At 37.7% G+C, this 19,379-nt stretch overlaps 1 protein-coding gene across 7 annotated transcripts in view; it reads left to right on the top strand.

Moving 5' to 3' along the window:
* The first annotated feature begins 1,429 nt into the window (after nucleotides 1–1,429).
* Nucleotides 1,430–19,379, top strand: part of LOC139141358 (amyloid beta A4 precursor protein-binding family B member 1-interacting protein-like) — a 76,555-nt gene continuing 58,605 nt past the window's right edge. For 3 of the 7 annotated variants that reach the window (XM_070710998.1, XM_070711000.1, XM_070711003.1), the window contains exon 1: nucleotides 1,454–1,590. Coding sequence is in view for 4 of the 7 variants with exons in the window: in XM_070710997.1 (XP_070567098.1) it covers nucleotides 1,611–1,612 (2 nt within the window). In the remaining 3 variants the exon portion in view is untranslated. Of the gene's footprint in view, nucleotides 1,613–19,379 lie in introns of all 7 variants that reach the window. The other 4 variants (XM_070710997.1, XM_070711002.1, XM_070711001.1 and 1 more) reach the window with 3 other exon arrangements.

The raw sequence follows: 19,379 nt of genomic DNA on the forward strand, positions 1-19,379 counted from the left end.
CCTAACTTTCTGCTCTGAATTTTTTTTTTTCTGTTTTTGACCACCCCCCTCCCAAGATCTAATGGTCCGTCCCTAACTGTGCAAATGCAACAAATGATATGTATTTAAGTATTAAACCAATAACAGACCTCCACAACAAACATGGCAATGAAAACATAACGAACAAAATTAAAGAAATAAATGCAAGGCAAAAATTTGATAAAGAGAAACCCAAAATGTCTACATCAATGTAAAGTCTGTATTAATACAAATGAAGACTATAAATATACCATTAACCTGCACAGCATTACCATCCTATATGGAACATTGGACCACCTTCTGCAGATCTGGCTACTTGTTCTCTTGGTGTACAGGTTATATAGTGCTTTACATTCTAAATGTGCTGGGTGCAAGCCCTGGCAGGGGTACTGGTTATTATTTTAAAAAAAACCAGTGTAACTAACAAAAACATCTCTGCTTGTGTATAAATTAATGAACTAGCTGTTCCTTCAACACAGGTATAAGGAGATCAGAAGATGTAGATTGAGTTCGGATGAATGAAGGAAAATTAGGACTCTTCTTTTCAATCATTTGCATGTAAGTTTTCAAGCCCCAATTCACAACTCTTACCAGTTACAGTACTAGTAGTAACACCATCAAAACAATTTATCACCCCTTTATGAACGTAACCTTTCACTCCACATGAGTACAAACAGACGTTTGACGTCATCACAACTTGGCATACAACTTGTATAATGTTGCCCTAAACACCCCCTGTAATTTCTTACCAGTCCCTTGTATATCTTCCATTTCCCTGCCTTGCGAAATGCAAAGTCTCGTTCTAAGATTTTGGATACAAATAAAGAGCCTGGAAATCGGAGGATATGTTCAAGAAAATCCGGGAGAAGATCCACTTTCGCTCGAGTGCCCCCGCAAGGCTCAATATTATTGCACATGATCAAAAGACCAACCACTGAACCAGGCCCAACCGGCCCACGAAGACAAAAACAAAGAAACAGTCATCCAGTTTTTATGCACAAATTTATGTCGTATCGACATTTGTGATATTGTGGATATGCGTTATTCATATGGATGCAAAGCATGTAGGCTACAGCTGGGATCTTTCTCACTCATGATGCACATAGTCGAGCCCACAATGGTCTTGAAAACGTGAGGTCGGGCTCAGAAGGTTTGAGAATTCCTCTGGGCCCCTTGTCCGAACGAACTCGATTGGCCTTGAGGCCTGATGGAGGTTTTTCAGCAATTTTCGTCACGGCTTTGTATGACTTCATTTACATGCTAGACCAGAGAAGCGGAAAAGCGGGCTGGGCGATTTTTCCTTCCGTTCCACTCTTGTGTTTCAAAGAACGTACGCTGTATTTCGCCGTTTCGTCGATTTCGTCATGCCAGAGAACACATAGGGTACCACACCCCCGGAACAGGAAATGATATCATTGGTCAGCGGTGAGACATTGATTAACATATCTTGTGGTAGCTGTGGATCGTCGTGGCTGTTTCCAACACATTTTCAGCATTCTGAATGAGTTTTCGACCAAACTAGCATACTGATTACCTGTAGAAGTAAGAGACCGATTACCATTCGGAAAGAAGGTAGTTTGACAATCAATGAGATGTGAGTATATATTTGAATGAGTACATAGTGCCGAGCGTCTCAACATTGTGCAGTCGATCTCCTTCACAAACCGAGTTGAACAGTGCACAGGATAGAGGTTGGACATCCTTCACCATAGCGTGACCTATAATACATGTACATAAATGGAAGTAGGAAGTTGCGATGGATGTTGATCTATAAATGCCACTTTCGCTTTTTAATACAGAAGAGCGACTCAGATCAATTTTTTTTTGTCAATAACACTTAGTATATCATCATTTGAATGAAAACACTGGAAAAAACTTCACAAGTGAATACATAGTACCTCACCCAGTCACCGTTTACTATTTTATCGGCCGAAACACTGGCGATTTTCAAGTTTCCATAAGTATTGTTAGATTTCTTTGTTTCACGGTTGTCAACATTATCTGAGCTCGTTCTTAAATACTTGTTGGTCATCGTGGCTTCATATCGTCGCAGACGTTTAATATTCACATTTTCTAACTTTTGTAACATGTACGAAAGGTCTTTTTCTTCTCTAGATCACGGTCCCTCCACAACAGGGACCGTGTGTAGATTTAGACCATCAGTGATACAACACGATTTTGTCAAATTATTCGTTTTGTGTTTCCAGTAAAACAACAACTGGTTTTCGCAAAAATTAGGTTCATCAAAATTGATTAACGAATATAAATTTGTGACCATAACAGACCTTAATATGGCACAATACCAAAAAAAGTTATGGGGAATGATGTATCTGTATGTGAATAGTATCCCAACGAAAATAACCTTTTTCTGAAATTTTTGAAACAGTTTAGTCGTAAATGTGACTAGGAAATTTAGATGGTGTCAGCCATTTGGGTATGTTTGTGCCATCCTTCTCAGTTTTCATTTACAGTCTCTGGATTTCCTGAACTGCCATATGTCCATATAGAGATATTTCTGAAAGTTGGTACTTTGACATAAATATTCATTGCAAAGTTTCTGTACAAGGAAAACTCGGCTCTAAACTCCTCCATCACATGATAACATACAGCTAAACGTTTATTTATTTTCAAATTAAAAAAATTGTGCTTCCACCATTTATCCGCAGCATATGTCATCACATTCCCATATCTTCTTTGAAAATTAAAGGTCACACTCAAAGTATGCTTTCCATCAGGAGAATTCTCTCATTTAAATTGAGAGCACACATGTCATAGTTACTATGGTATCCATTCGCTCAGAGTAGTATTTCAACCATTTGCCTTAAAAGTGAGCTCAACCAGAGGTCTAGGAAACTTTTACCCAAGAAACCTTAGACCATTCTTTTTCAAAATCAAGAATAAAATTCATGCATCACAGTGCAAATTTTGGTATTTGGCAGGTCACAGTTTATGTCACTGTTCTCTCATTAATATGCAAAAATAAATATTTATCCGCATTTTTAGATTACGCTTATTGGAAATTACGCATGCAAAAACGACGAAAACACATCTTAGTAGGCTAGTGTAACAACGAATACTAAAAGGCATATTCATGACTCAGAGTACAAGCTGCAAAAACGGCCATGTATGCAACATTGATAAAATTTGTCCGCATTTCAAGCTGCGTGTCTGATGTCACGCGCGTACAGCTATATTTAGTAACAAACCTGTAACCGTGAACAGCGCTATTGGAGGATATTTGCTTATGTTTGCAATTCATATGGATGCTATCCCAATGTTGACTCTATAGAGAAAGAGCAAATTTTTTATGTTCGCAAAACCAGACAGTGAAAACTTAATTTACCCTAAGCTTTAAAACGCTCTCACACAAGCTAGCTAATAGTGGGTAATAGTGGGAAAATCATCAAGCTGTTCTGAACCATTCCAAGACACAGTCATACTGAAGCAAAGTGGGGGAAACAAATGAAGCCATTGTTGGTGAATTTCTTTTCCACTTTAATTTTCGTGTGGAAAACTTCGCCTGTGTCATCATCATCATCATCATCATCATCATCATCTTTACTTTGTGGTTTTTAGTTAATTAAAGTCCAGTACACTTGATTGTTTGCCTTTGTAGCCCATAAAGAGTGGACCCAGATATATTGCATGATTATACAATCAAGACAGTGTGAAGTCTACAAAGGTGGGAATAAAGCCAAAGGGGATATCACAGTTCAGTATCTAAACCGTAATCTTGCCAGACAGCATCACTTCCAAATGTGCCTTTTTGATGTGTTTACAATTTCACTCTTGATTTATAAAGTAAAACTTAACATCACCAACATTTGAAAATACCATTACTTTTATAATAAGTATCAATACATGTCACTGAAAGTGACATTTCTGTAAACACATAAATCTTTATGTCATATGGAATAATGTATCCATGTAAAAAAATTTTAGAGACAGGAAGAAGATGTGCGTATAGAAGTCTTAACTTTATAGTATTACGATTGATTGAATCGATGAAAGTGATTGTGCCTTTGTTAACAGTCTGGAGAACAGTCCTAGCTGTTTTGAATAGTATCAATTTTGTATTTACTTAGAATTGACACTGACTGACTGGAAACTTAATTCCACCTTTGGTGTTGGACAGTAAATGATAACAAGTGTGCTATGTACCAGGAATACCTGAACTACATTTAACTCGTGTTCCTCCAACTGACCAACTGTTGCTTCACAACCTTTGACCTCTCTAAATCACAATCTTCCAACACGAGCCTAAAGTTGGTGTCATCCTCATCATCTTTCCTCATCATCTTCAGCCTCAGGTGACCTTTCTAGCTGACACTGAAAATGACGCTACTCAGTGTCAGCTTCAGCGTCGTATCTGAAGAATGCCGAAGTTGTGCTACCCGATGACGGATAAATGATAAAATTTGCCCACAACTTGAAAAATAACAACTCCATTTTTAGCTACTATAGACTATAGTCTATAGAAGCTATTGGGATTGGTATCCGTCCGGCGTCCGTCGTCAGTCAGTATGTATGTTTGTATGTATGTCCGTTTGTGAGGCGTCCGTCCACTCAAATATCTTGAGAACCGCAGTACTTACTGATTTGATATTTGTTGTGCAGATGAAAAATATGATTTTTAGAAACTATTTTTAGCTCTGCTGCCAGCGACGCTGAGCTTATCAAATAGGTTGATTTTCCATTGTCGTCCGTCGTCGTCCGTCAGCAATTGCCTTCTCCTCTGAAACTGCAAGTCTGATTGCTTTGAAATTTTATATGCAGTTCACTTGGGCTGACCTCACTTAACCCTTTTCCTGCCGAGCGCCCTTGTCCGTTATTCTCCCAAGTCAGTAGAAAACCGCCCCATAATATGTGCCTGCAAAAGATTGGCTCTCCTGCATGTTATCCTGCCAGGCATTTTGGCAGAAATCGCCCATTTTCAGGGTAGTTTTAGCCGTACTTATACGTGTTAGACTTCGATAATTTCTACATGCCCGTAGACAGGGGAAGGAGCTCAAGGGTTGCTGCAGAAAAAAATTGAGGTCACCGGCTTTGTTTGCCCCTCGGAGTGCGTCATTTTATTGCCGTTTCATGTTTATTTTTTCGGAAATAAACTCCTTCAGTATTACGCACGTCCGCTAGGCACAAACATCACCTCACTCGTCTGTTAGTCAGAGACCCTGAGGGTCGTGCTAGGGGTGCAGAAGCACCGTCAAACCTGTCCTGTTTCCCCAGGGTAGGGTCAATTGAATACGTACCTTAAACAACTTGGCAGTGTAGCACAAAAACTACGTTTTTGCCGTTGTATTAACGACATGGCTGAGCCATTGAAGCACAGCTCAACGTAGTTTAGCCAGCTCTGTTGGGAGTTGGCTTACGAGTGTTACCGTTCATTACTGACTTAATCGAGTGGTCCTCAGTCAGGTACGGGTTTGTACCGACATGGCTGGGCTGCAGCTAACCAGTGATAACCAGTCACTACACCCAAGTCTTCAGTTCACTTTTGCGATGCACGGGTGCAACGCAATATGCTTCCATTGTTCTAGCCATCGACGTGTCCACATGCCTGGCAGCCATATTGTACTGCTAGCTGGTTTGCATAACAAAAGCAGTCCCTGCTAACTGCAGGCGGTATCCCCGTAGCATATTGACCTTATGTCACCTTTTGAATTCTCTGTACGCAAACAGCGTACGTAGTTACTAATGCGTCGGCAAGAGGATACGTTTGCCTGCAAACCAGAGCCAATACTTCGGACGATTGAATAAATACTATCGGACGATTGAATAAATAAAAAATCCAAAGCTACGTCCATTGAATGGCACGGCCAAGGCGGTGAAGGACGTTGCCTGGCTTGAACTTGCAGAGCTGAAGCCCAGCTTAGTACGTCGGACACCAGTTTGTAATGGTATTTCCGAGTCGTTCATATCCGTTCCATCGGAGGAACAAGTCGAGCCGTCCCGTCAAAAATACATTCTCATTTTCAGTCACGCACAACTGAATAAGTGACTTTCGTCTCGCACCATCGGCATATCTGCCAAGTCGTTTGCAAGAGGTAGCCTTCTAGATTAGCATTGCCGAGTTGGTCAAGTTCGGCAGCAATCTCTATAGTGCCAGGCAGCCAAGTACGTCCAACTCCGCCAGAAAACGTCACCATGCTATCCTGCCAAGTCCGCTAAAAAGCGGTAAAAAAAACCAGCCCCCCTCGGGTGTGGGGGACTGGCGGACAGGTTTCTGCACCTTTCCCTGTCTATCGACTCCCCGCGAACCCATTTCGAGGGGAAAAGGCGTTCCTTGTCAGAAAACCTCTCCTCGGATGACCCCTAAACGCACAGGGGATAGCAAAACGTAGTGCCGTCGACTTGGCAGGAAAGGGGGTACCCAAAAAGGGCCCGATTTCCACCGGGTTGGGAGAATAACGGTCACCAGTGCTTAGATTCTGGCCACACCGAATTTCACCGACTTGGCAGGAAAAGGGTTAAGTTTGTTCAAATTGTGGTGAAATTTGCATATTTGTATTTTTGGGGCATTTTTTGCTGTTTTTGGTAAAAAAATCTTCTTCTCTGAAATCGCTTGTCCGGTTGCTTTGAAATTAGATATGCAGTTTGCTTTGGGTGACGTCAGTTTGATTTCTTCAAATCATGGTGAAATTTGCATATTTGTATTTTTAAGGCAATTTTTGTCCTTTTTGGTAAAAAAATCTTTAAAAATCTTCTTCTTCAAAACTACCAGTCAGATAGCTTTGATATTTGGTACATAGGTCCTTAGAGATGATCTATTTCAGATTTGTTCAAATTGTGCAGAAATATGCAAATTTGTATTTTTAAGGCAATTTTTGCCATTTTTGGTCAAAAAATGTGTTTCTCAAAAAATACTGGTCTGATAGCTTTGAAATTTGGTATACAGGTTTCTATACATGAACTAAGTAATATACATTGAATTTCTGATGAAATGTGTAATTTTGTATTTTTGGGGCAATTTTTGCCATTTTTGGTCAAAAAATGTGTATTTCCAAAACTGCTCATCTGATAGCTGTGAAATTTGGTATACAGGTTCCTACTGATGAACTTAATGATATTTATTGAAACTATGATGAAATCTGCAATTTTGTATTTTGGGGGCAATTTTTGCCATTTTTAGTCAAAAAATGTGTATTTCCAAAACTGCTCATCTGATAGCTTTGAAATTTTGTATACAGGTTCCTACAGATGATCTTAATGATATTTATTGAAATAATGATGAAATCTGCAATTTTGTATTTTTGGGGCAATTTTTGCCATTTTTGGTCAAAAAGTGTGTTCCTCAACAACTGCAAGTCGATAGCTTTGATATTTGATATACAGGTTCCAAGGGATTATTTTAATATGTGATATATTGAAATTATGGTGAAATCTGCAATTTTTACCTTCTCGTGTCTATTTATAGACGGAGAAGGTATGAGAGTTGAAAACCAGTATGCTGGTGTCAACTTCTACTTCCATCTGTTAACTTCTACTTCCGTCTGTCAAGATCCGTTGACGTCATGCCATTTTGATGGGTCATATCATAAACTGATGGGGGTGTTCATGGTTCAGGTTGAGATGTAGGAGAACGATTTTGAGCTGTGACAAAAATCAAGGGACTTAGCGGCATACCCACAGTGTTAAGCCTTTCTCCAAGGTTTCTTAGCTGACTACGATCTATTACAGACTACTGAGGTGACGTAAGGGGTACTCACTTTGTGTTTGCTCACTCTGTGTGCGCTCGTGTTTGGTACTGCATTGCGTGGATATCCCCTCATGGCCTCACGTGATGTGGGCCTGTTGCATAACCTGCAGATAATCATATGCTATGCCTCTGAGTCTGAAAACGGTCATTGTGTAAGCCTGTCGACATTTTCGTAGCATTTTTTCTCATTTAATTTTGCAAAATATAGGCGAGTACCTCAATATTTCAAGACAACTCTTTCTTCCCAATCGTTTCATGGAGTTTCAGAGTCATATGAACGAAAATGAGTGAAAGTTTTAGACAGGAAAATTGGACGTCGGCCATGTTCAATGTTAACAGTACGATCAGAAGTTTTAATATGTGGAGGAAATAACTAACAAACACCGTTCATGATGCCCGCCCTCTAGAGGCAGACCTTCCTATATGAAACACGCCGCCCTGGAAGATATCCTATAATACATTGCTATAAGGCCTACGCCTAAACCGGAAAGAGGCTCATTTGGCGTCAAGACACCAAGGCGAGCGGATCGGCTTCGCTCATCCAATCTTGCCGCATATGGCAAGCAATTGCGATAATGACGAATGCCTTATTTCCAAAAATCAGTAAATGACATGCTTTATCCATCCCTACTTCAGTGAGACAGTCGTTCCCTAGTCAGTAAATGACAATGGGGCCGGGGTACCTCAGGCCTCCCACAAGTATCAGATTGTTCACAGTCCCGTGGATTGTTGTAGCGAAGCCAGCAGTTTTTCTCACAGAAACAAGTTGCATAATGTACTCAGTAAAACGTTGTCAGGTACATGAAAACATGTACCTGTATCATGAAAACTGACTGAGGTCGAAGTGACTAAGGCACCTGGATTGATTTGACCACAAACAACGACAAGAGGGTGTGAATTACTTGGGTCGAAACGGACAGGGGTCGAGGTGACCCGCTGCCCCGGCCCCAGCTGCAGGCCTAGCGGCCTGGCTATGTTTACATAAGGCGTCCACATTTTAGAAAATCGCTAAAAGTAGGCAGAAAGAAAGACCCCATTACGTGAAAACGCTAGGGGTCAATAGGGGTCGGATGACAGTTTGACACATTTCGTACCATTAAGAGTCGAATGATACTACATTGACCGGGTTGACCATATGACTTTCATCAAAAAACGTCCGGGGAAAAGTGAATACATTGGATGTTTGACCAAACTTTACAAAGCATCAATTTTTCGATCAAAAAATTTATGCGTAGAACTAATGAAAATTTGTAACAAAATACCACTGCCTTGTACATCAGGCAATAAAATGTCGTAGGTGTGAAAATAAGTTTACTAGAAAATACATAGTGGCTCTTAAAATTAGTTTGAAAATTTAGCGTCTTTACCGCGGTATCACTAGATGGCCGTCATTTTTGAGGCGAAGATGAAGTGGTGGATTCTGGGATATCTTCCAGGGCGGCGTGTATATGAAATACCACATTTGATGCTTGTGGAAAGCTTGACCACACAAAGGAGCATTTTAACTTTTAGAAAATGACAAATTGAATAAAAAGGTATTCTGAAAATGTCAAATACTGAGGAAAAATGCGCAAATATTCAAAATAAACAGGTTAACTGACTGGTCAGCCATAAAAAACAATGAAAATGTTTATGATCAAAAGTGTTTGAGATGTGCACATTTTAACAAATACAGAAATTGTTAACATTATAAATATAAGACCAAACTATTTTTTCAGGGATGGGACAGGTTGGAAATGAGGGGTGAGAGACAAAGGCACTCCTATTGCTGCATGTGGATGCAGCCACACCATTCCATTGACAGCATACTTATTCACCGTGTTGTGTTCAAGTTCCATATTGTACTGACTGTCGTACAAGGATAACATAAGCAAATCAAATCAAATCAAATTAGAAAAGGATCAATGCCGTTGTGTGGATTTTGCTGAACATGGCTGATTTTAATATTTCGCCCTATATATTTGGTATCCTGAAAAGGCATATTTTGATGTAAAGTCAAAAGTAACACTACATTGCTGACAATATATGTTACCATTTCTGCATGAACTTTTCTTCTTTAAATTTTAGTATATTAGTACTTCAAACAGATTAACAGTTATCGTGATGTCAACCCATAATTTTACTTCACAAAGACTGTAATTCTGCCAATTTTTTTTTATTTTTCAGTCATTTTATAAATTTTGCACTGCACAAGATGATTGAACAAATTGCAATGTTTGAATTTGTAAACTCAAAGAATAAAAATCCTTTGGTCACAGATTAAGTTATTTTTTGAAAAGAAATTTACTTTTAAAAACTTTTTGCATATATTCTTTACACGGTCATGTATTTCAAGGAAAATATGCCTATTAAAAACAGTAATTTCTTCACTTTTAATTTTTTTTCAATACTATGACAATTATCAGCCATGAGGTTATACAAACACAAGACCAGATAGGCGTTTTTCATCATTTCCACAGGACTCTTTGAAAAATCCATTAAAAACAGTTAAAAGTAACTTAAAATGTTCACTTGGTATACATTTAATTTACAGATGTCAGGTTGTGTATTTCACATACACTCAGGTCAGCAGGGAAGTGCGTCATTACTATTTTGGACTGTTAATTCTTATTTCTGAATTATTTAACTTTTTTTCCACATTGAACTATCTTTAGGCAGTTTATACTGTAGCTTAGAATTTTTTTGATTGATATATTTAATCATCTTTTGGGTTCTTTGGGTCCATATCCCACCTCATGCCCCTACATCATCAACCATTTGCCAACAACTCCATGCCAACAACCAATTACCTGACCTGGCCACACATTAGAGAAGGTACAGCGTCATTGACGGTATTTTTATCGATATCTCGCGATCCGCGCGCAGTCACCACATCAAATATCGACCGTTGGCATTAAAAAATGTGTTTTAAAAATGTTACAAAGTGGGAGTGCCACTGTAAGATATTATCATGAAAAAACATGCATCACTATAGCACTACAGGTAGACGTGATACTTGGGGTTCCTTTTATGTACAACTGAAATGGTATGCATTGGTGATCCCATAGGCTTCCATTGTCAACAAAGTCTCACCTTGGATAACTTCACTAGCAAGCAAGTCACAGAAACATGAAGTATAATCAGCTCCAGCCATTACTACACTGCATCTGTATACCAAATATCATCACAGTCCCATTAGCCATTCTCTAGATATTGAACCAACAGACACACATAAAAATTGATACAACATTAGCCTGTATGTGAACTATGGAAGTAGCAAAATGTGCATTTTTTATCATCTATGTACCAGTACTGTTACTTTTGTAAGTTTCACAATTTGGTTACAGTATCTTCGGTAACTATTACTCGGTCATATAATACTTATGCAAAGCTTTGTGGGTAATTTTCTTTTATTGCCATGTAATTATGTTAGGCGCGCAGTTCAAATCAGAAATTTAATTGTGTTTTGGCATACTGGTACATTCTTAGTCGCATGTGATAATCTTTTATCATCTGTCTCCAGAAGATGTCATAATTGCTCATTAAATTTGTTTTCATTAACCTTATCATGTTTTTTGCATTTGAGTAATGCAGTCTTATCGAGGAGAAACTTTTCTAATTCATATATTTATTTTTAATGATAATTAATGTATTTAAACTACATGCATATGATAATTGGTTGAATTTGTTTGGAAGTTTTTTGAAAGTATGCAGCATCAGTACAATATTCAGTTCATACTTTATGCTCCCATAACATTGGTTGTATGTCAGGCCATGGTTGTGTTTTGCCAATGACTCATCGAAGCACAGGCGCTCCTTAGCTGGTTAGTCTGCTAAGTAGATCGATTTTCGGCTCGATTTATCGATCCCGTAGTCGATATGCCCGCCACTGCAACCTAAATACTCACAAGGTGTGCAACACAATCACTCAAAAAACACACCACCTGATTTGTCTACTGGCCGTGCGCTTACACAAAACATTCAGAACTACACTCCCATATACCTAATTGGATCACAAATTCAACCATCTCCTCGAAAATCTCGCCAAAGAGCGTGTTACTCGCGTCATCTTGAAGAAATCGGCCGTGTTTTGAGACCAAGCGGGGTGAAAGGCAGCCTGCAGAACGATTCTACCATATGATGTAATTTTTTCCACTGCTGATTGGTTTAACTGTACTTCACCAGTGATGTCTTGCAGTGACCTTTGTTTTGGCCGTTGATTAGCCAATCAGCAGTGGAAAAAATTACATCATATGGTAGCATCGTTCTGCAGGCTGCATTTCACCCCGCTTGGTCTCAAAACACGGCCGATTTCTTCAAGATGACGCGAGTGACACGCTCTTTGGCGAGATTTTCGAGGAGATGGTTGAATTTGTGATCCAATTAGGTATATGGGAGTGTAGTTCTGAATGTTTTGTGTAAGCGCATGGCCAGTAGACAAATCAGGTGGTGTGTTTTTTGAGTGATTGTGTTGCACACCTTGTGAGTATTTAGGTTGCAGTGGCGGGCATATCGACTACGGGATCGATAAATCGAGCCGAAAATCGATCTACTTAGCAGACTAACCAGCTAAGGAGTGCCTGTGCATTGAAGCCATACCATTGATACTCATATGTGGTCTTGTCAAAGGTCATTATAGGATATCAACTTTGTGAATACTCTGTGTCACTGGTTTTGTAGTTTCCTGTCTTTTGATATGGAGCATTCTCGCGAGCCAGAGCAATAATTTCCGCTCCGCTGACCTACGCAAAACGGGTAGCGCTAAGCTGTTGCCGTAAAGTTTACAAGAACTGCAAAGCATGATACTCGTAGAATTCTAGTTTCAAAGCTTCAAAATACGTTTATATTGTTTGTGTAGTTATGTGTTAGTTATGTGTTAGTTATGTGTTAATTCTATGGATACAGTAAGGTTAATATATTGTGATGTAAGGTAGGACTACTTATCTAAAGTATGAATCACAACATCCATAGTAATGCACGTATTTTATCACCCATTCCTCTCCATGAATTACTTACATCCTCACCTTTACTCTCTTATTACTTCATTGTCTTATGCATAGTTATCATTTTCTAATATTTTTCTTCGTTCTTTTTTCAAATTGTTGGCGATTCCTTTCAATATGCTGTCTTTGCCAAAAGTGTTGCACTTGAATTCAAACTGGAATCACACTGTCCTTGAATGAGTGTTTTTGGTTAGCTATAGATCTACACCCATTATAAGCATGGGTTTCCTCAGTCAAACACTACATCATTTTGACCTTGGTTTGAAGGGCAGTAAGTGGAAGTTAAAGGCGGTATGACTTTTCAGTACTGTGGACTGATAACTTAGATACAGGTGTAAGGTGTCACATTCATTTGCTATTCAGAACAGTTTTCAGAATAGCCACTTTGATTTATGACAGCTTAGAACAATGATTATTTATAGTCAATAATTAATTGCAGTTTGTAATTTAAAGAAAGCAGTGCACATACATTGTTGTACACATACCACATTGAAGTATAGTCCGATTAGTCATGTTGAACTCGAGATGTCTATGTCAGCCTTGGTGAAAATGGCCAATGACACCAGGTTCAAATCTCTTGCTTCTTCGGTGTCACATGAAAGGTGCACATTGTGATATTAATGGTAGCCTGATTGAATCAAAAATAAACTGCTGAAAAGCATATTCTAAACAAAAATTTAAAAGTTTAAATTAGGACATTGCTAAAGTGTATTCTTACTCAAAGACTTTGTGATAAAAGGAAGATCTTTTCAAATTGACTTAATTAATCCTAATCCTGCCTGACAGATTTACTTCCCAAGGTGCCTCAGTAAAAAGTAGTATCAAGCCAACTCTATGTATTTTCACCTACTCAGCTTGGTATGTAATGTTGATAAAACCTTTGAGGATATTCAAAAGTGACCAACCTAGTAATATGTGTATGTAATGAATAGATTCCAGATGGTTATCTGTTCTTGTAGACATGTGCATCCATGGCAATAAACTAGAAACAGTTTGCATTTGTTACAAGTCAAGGAAAAGTTTTCCTCAGTTATAGATCAATATGAACTAAAAAAAGACTTTTCAGAAAGATCTCTATCTCTATGATTTCCATCTATCTCTGAAAGATGAAGTGTTTGATAACATATTGTGTTACAGATGAGAGAATCACATAATCATCGCTGCTAGTTTCATAACATCATTTTCCAAATATCAAATAAAAACTTAAACACAATGGAATATCAAATATGTAGCTTTACGATGATAGTGTGGATTACGTCCGTGCACAACAAACTACTCCTTATACAAATTGATTCAATCCAATCTACAGGCACTTTTAAACAGGGACATGCTTTTCAATCAGGTCAGTTTGATCAAAAGCAATTGAAACGTTATGATGAGAATCAAGAAAATTCATGTAATGTATCATTGAAGACGAAAACAGGTTTCTCGTAAATACAAAATCCAAGATTTTTTAGGAGTGAGGGATAATCTATGAAATATTTGAAGAAATAGTGACTGATACTGGCAAAATATTGTATATGGTTAGATATACCAGCTATTCAGTGTACAGTTTTCGATAAAAAAATTTTGCCATTAAAAGTTTGTGTTCCATTAGTTATTAGTCCCCACGGACACCGTCCGGGGGGACTTATAGGTTTGGTCATGTCCGTGCGTGCGTCCGTGCGTGTGTGCGTGCGTGCGTCCGTTCACGCAGATATCTCAGAGATGCCTGAAGCGATTTCATTTAAACTTGTTACAAAGATTACTTCATATTTCATACAGATGCACGTCAATTTGTTTTGTGATACGATCCAATATGGCTGCCAGGCGCCCATTTTATTACGATTTTTTCATGTACAGAGCCATAATTCAGGCATGTTTCAACTGATTTTATTCAAAGTTGGTACAAGGACATTGACCAATGTCATAGATATGCATGTCGATTCTTTTTGTGATACGATCCAATATGGCCACCAGGCGGCCATTTTGTTACGATTTTTTCATGTACAGAGCCATAACTCAGGCATATCTCAACCAATTTCATTCAAAATTGGTACAAGGACATTGACCTATGTCATACATATGCACGTCAATTTGTTTTGTGATACGATCCAATATGGCCGCCAGGCAGCCATTTTATTACGATTTTTTCATGTACAGAGCCATAACTCAGGCATGTTTCTACAGATTTTATTCAAAGTTGGTACAAAGACATTGACCTATGTCATACATATGCAAATTGATTTGTTTTGTGATTCGATCCAATATGGCCACCATGTGGCCATTTTATTACGATTTTTTCATCTCCTGAACTACAACTCAGACATGTATCAAGCGAATTTATTCAAAAGTATTTTTATCACAGACCTAATGAAGAGGACTCTATCCTCTCTGAGGACCTGTAATCAAAGCACCCATTAACAAGTGGGGACTGTGTCATCAACGATGACTTGTTCAAATGTGTTCTGTACTTGGATGTGTTTATGTGTTAATCCTGATTAGTACAAACCAATTTTAGCTGATGTATTTGATGTACCTTTGGATGAATTTGCTAAAAATAATTAGCGCTGTTTTGTAGTATTAAAAACAATCTTATTGATAAATTCATAAATGGTTTGGTTACCTTGCAGTCTCTATCAGAAACAGAAATAACCTCAATAGCATCCAAATAGTATGTGGCTGTTGCAAGCTAAACGTGTCAAAGTGGGTTTTTGGTCCAATTCCCTATTTTGATGTTCTATTTGAAATGTAAATGAAGGTTTATTTTTTAGGGATTCCTATGATTTTTTACTGGAGATAATTTAAATGCCAACGTGTAATTAATTTTTTTCCTGTACAGGTTCAAAGGTCACAAAAATGGTGTTTTTCAGTTGTAACTGCTGTAGAGTTTTTCCCATGACTTTTTATTAAGGTCACCTTTACTTGAGGAATATGGAACAATTTTCTTTTTCTGTGTCCATTGTGTTAGACAGTTCAAGGTGTTCTTACAAAAAAATCAGGGTCTGTTGAATTCATTGTGTGTGTGCAACAAATTACCCAAGTGCAATGCTGTATGTAATGTGTAACAAAAAACAAAAAAAAACCATGTTTGAAAATCTGTGAGATCTCATTTGCTTTGTGACCATGGTGAGTGAACATCAACCAAGAACAATGGTAAGCAGTCATGTTTGTTTCAGAATTTTATAAATACTCCTTGATCCTGAGCTATTCTCATGTTCATTTTAGGGCAAATGTAATCAAATCTATTTTTCCGAAACACGGTGCCAAATTGAACAATGTTATCTGAAAATCCAAGAAAGAACACTGAGATAAGAAGAGAAATTGGTTTGAATTCGGAGTGATGTCAAGAGTTGCTGTTTGTAATATATAAATGATTTACATCCATAGACCTGAGTTACAAAGGGAAACCAAATTCCGAAACACAAAATGTGTCCCGTCCGAAGAGCTCTTCGGACGGGACACATGTTGGAATACCAGCTGGTTCTCCATGATACAATCCCTGTAAATATATCATCACAATTAGCAATTGCACATTGGTAAATAATTCAACATAGTTATAGATTGCTGAATTGTTTGTAGTTTCTACAAGGTTAGAATTATTTAGAAATTTAAAAATGTCCCGTCCGAAGAGTGAAACTTTATTTTGTTGCCTATACGCTTTTGTTTATGCATTTCAAAAAACTTCACCATGAAAAAAAATACTATGAAGTGATAAATAATGCTGCATATATAATATCCTTATGCATTGTTTCTACCTTGTAAAAATTAAAATTTATTCAAAAGTTCAGACTGTCCCGTCCGAAGAGCAAAATGCACACAATACAAAATGTTAAGTAACACCAGAAAATTCATCCAAATTTTAGAAATAAATCACATTTCATGATAAACTATTGTTGTAATAGCTTTACAATACCCTGCATGGTTTCATAAAGTGGCATGTATATCAACTGTATTTTCTTAATCACTTGCCTGAGGCATTATGAAATGTTCAATGTTCATCTTGTGAACACAGCTGATATCAGCATTGTTATTGTTGACATTTGAATTTTAGTCCAGACTAATTCAATTGTAAATAATAAAAAAATTATTGGCTGAAGTAATAAGTTGAACTCTGGGCATTTCAAAACAATTTGGGAACCTGAACCAGGACAAGAATATGCAGTTGATTTACAGAACAGAAACACTTAAAAACGTCATCAAAAATTACATCTATGTCCTTCAAAAGGCATTTGCAGACAATCTTTGAGTAAAAGGCATTTCCACTCACAGTGTAATGCCCAGGGATAGATTCTTGTGAATATAAAGGCCATTTCTTTGCCTTATACTGTAGTTTTTTGTCAAATGAACACTTGTCATTCTCTTTCTTATTTATAATGTGTAATGAATTGTTGTTACAGCTTTCATATTTTAGAACTAGAATTGATCAATGTATTTGTTTGCTCGTACTTTAGATGAAAAAACTTTTGGTGTTCTGATGTGCCACTTTCATGGCTTTGTTGTCATGAAAAATATTTTGAAATTAGAGCAACATTATTGAACTCATAACACAAACAAAATACGCTCACTCAGAGCTGAGCTCACTCAAAGCTGAGCTCACTCAGAGCTGAGCGTCCTATCCAAAGTTACAAAATATTGCTGAATGACTTAACTATTGTATGGATGATGTCAAGTAACCAACTTAACGAGACAAAGCCACCAACTTTGGACATTATTTTGGTCCTTTTAGTTTACTTGAAACATGTGTCATTCAGATTGACCACTTTGGTGTAGCACCGGTGTTGGGCCTGGGCCAACGTAAAATAACCAATGTGCGTCAGCTTAGGGCCGACATAGTTTGGTCCCGTCAAGAAGGGGGTTCCGGGCTGACACAAAATTTGGGCTGACGCAAATTCGCGTGTATGGACACTTTGTGTCGGCCTTGGTCCCAGTTGACCAGTTCTCCGCAATGGATCGAAGTTGAACTAGTCATCGTATTCACGAAACAAACGAAACAAACGACGTCTTAAACTAAAGTTTACACTTATCAAAAGTTTTCAATTCAACTTTATCATCCCATATACGCAGAACTATATTTTCCCACCAACCTTTGCTCCACAAGCGAGACCATATGTCATTCGATTCACAGTGCACGTAAGAGACACATTGGTTAACGACGACGTCAAAAATGCCGCGCACTGATTATTTCTCCACCGCCGTCGTACATACCCTACGCTCATCCAATAGATAGTGAAGATCTCTCCGATGATTAAAAGAGCGAGTGGTGGTCATATATGCCCTTCTTGTGCATAAAAAACGCAGGAAAATCCTGAACAGTAGAAACAGTGTGCCATTATTCAAATCCGCCATTTTGAACTTTGACAGGCCAGAGTTCTCAAAGGACGGTAAAAATTTACGTTGGCCCTAATTCTGGTACCGGGAAGTGTGGATAAGTGCGGATGCGGCCCAAATCTATTTCCAAAAGGACAATTATTTTACGTCGGCCAAAATTTCAGTTGGATTGCAAATGTGAACAAAGTAAACAACTATATTCTCCTGTTATCTCTTATAGGCTCAATTACCAGTTGTAACAATTCAACTCACACCCAATACATGATTATGACATGAACAATGACATTATACACTTTTTACCATAAAGCAAAATATTCAATGAGTTAATCATGCACAATGTTCATTAAAGGGTGTGAGTTGAGTTGTAACAACTGGTCTATGAGCCCATTTCAGTGAATAGAACAACATAGATAATGTTAAAAAAAAAATAAACACAATAATGTCAAAAGTTGGCAACTTTGTGCCTTTGACTTTCATCAGACATCTCATTGTCCCGTCCGAAGAGTTGAGTGTCCCGTCCGAAGAGTATTTGTACCATTCATTTCCTGATTGCAGTATAACTTTGTTATGAATACTAAACAGGTTTTTCACTAATTTTTGTTAATACTGCTTGCATTAAAGTTTTTTGACAGTGATTGATTTAGCAAATGTGCATTTTTGTGTTATTGGAACAAATGCAACAACGTGACACTTATATTTCCTGTAGATATATCTTCCTAAAATTGTTGCATTATATTTTTATCATAATGAGAAGCTATCTACATTGTCTGAAAAATGGGTTCCAGCTAAGACACAGATATTCTAATCAAAATTACAATAAAAAATAATTAATTTAGGTTCATTTTTGCTTCTCAGTGGAAATTTGTCCCGTCCGAAGAGTTCTTCTACCATCAAATGTTAATACATGTATTCCTATTCATAAACTATTTAAACTATCTTTTCAATACCCAAAACATGTACCTGAAAGACTAACCTAACTGATTTTATAAGTAGCCAGTTTGTTAACTGTTGTTCGTTTTTCATGATTTTGACACCCATTTAGGCACGTCTAGCTTGCAATATGGCAATAAATCAAAGTAAAATGTTACCATTCTTCATATTGAAGTGACAGAACATATTATTATACAATGTCTATTTTCACTGATATTGTATTTCTTTCTCATTTTGAAAGAATGTAGGTCATATTTCTGGTCGTAAAATTTATGATAGGTTGTATGGTAAAGTTATCAGATTTCCAGACACTTTGCACCAAAAGCAAGTTGTACCACACCACCTTGTACCATACCATTTGCACCAATACTACATCATAATACCAAAATAACTCGAAAATAACCTGATACCAATCCTCTTTGCCTTAAGAGTCACTTAGC

Source organism: Ptychodera flava, chromosome 9 (assembly GCF_041260155.1).
Source record: "Ptychodera flava strain L36383 chromosome 9, AS_Pfla_20210202, whole genome shotgun sequence".
Lineage (NCBI taxonomy): Eukaryota > Metazoa > Hemichordata > Enteropneusta > Ptychoderidae > Ptychodera > Ptychodera flava.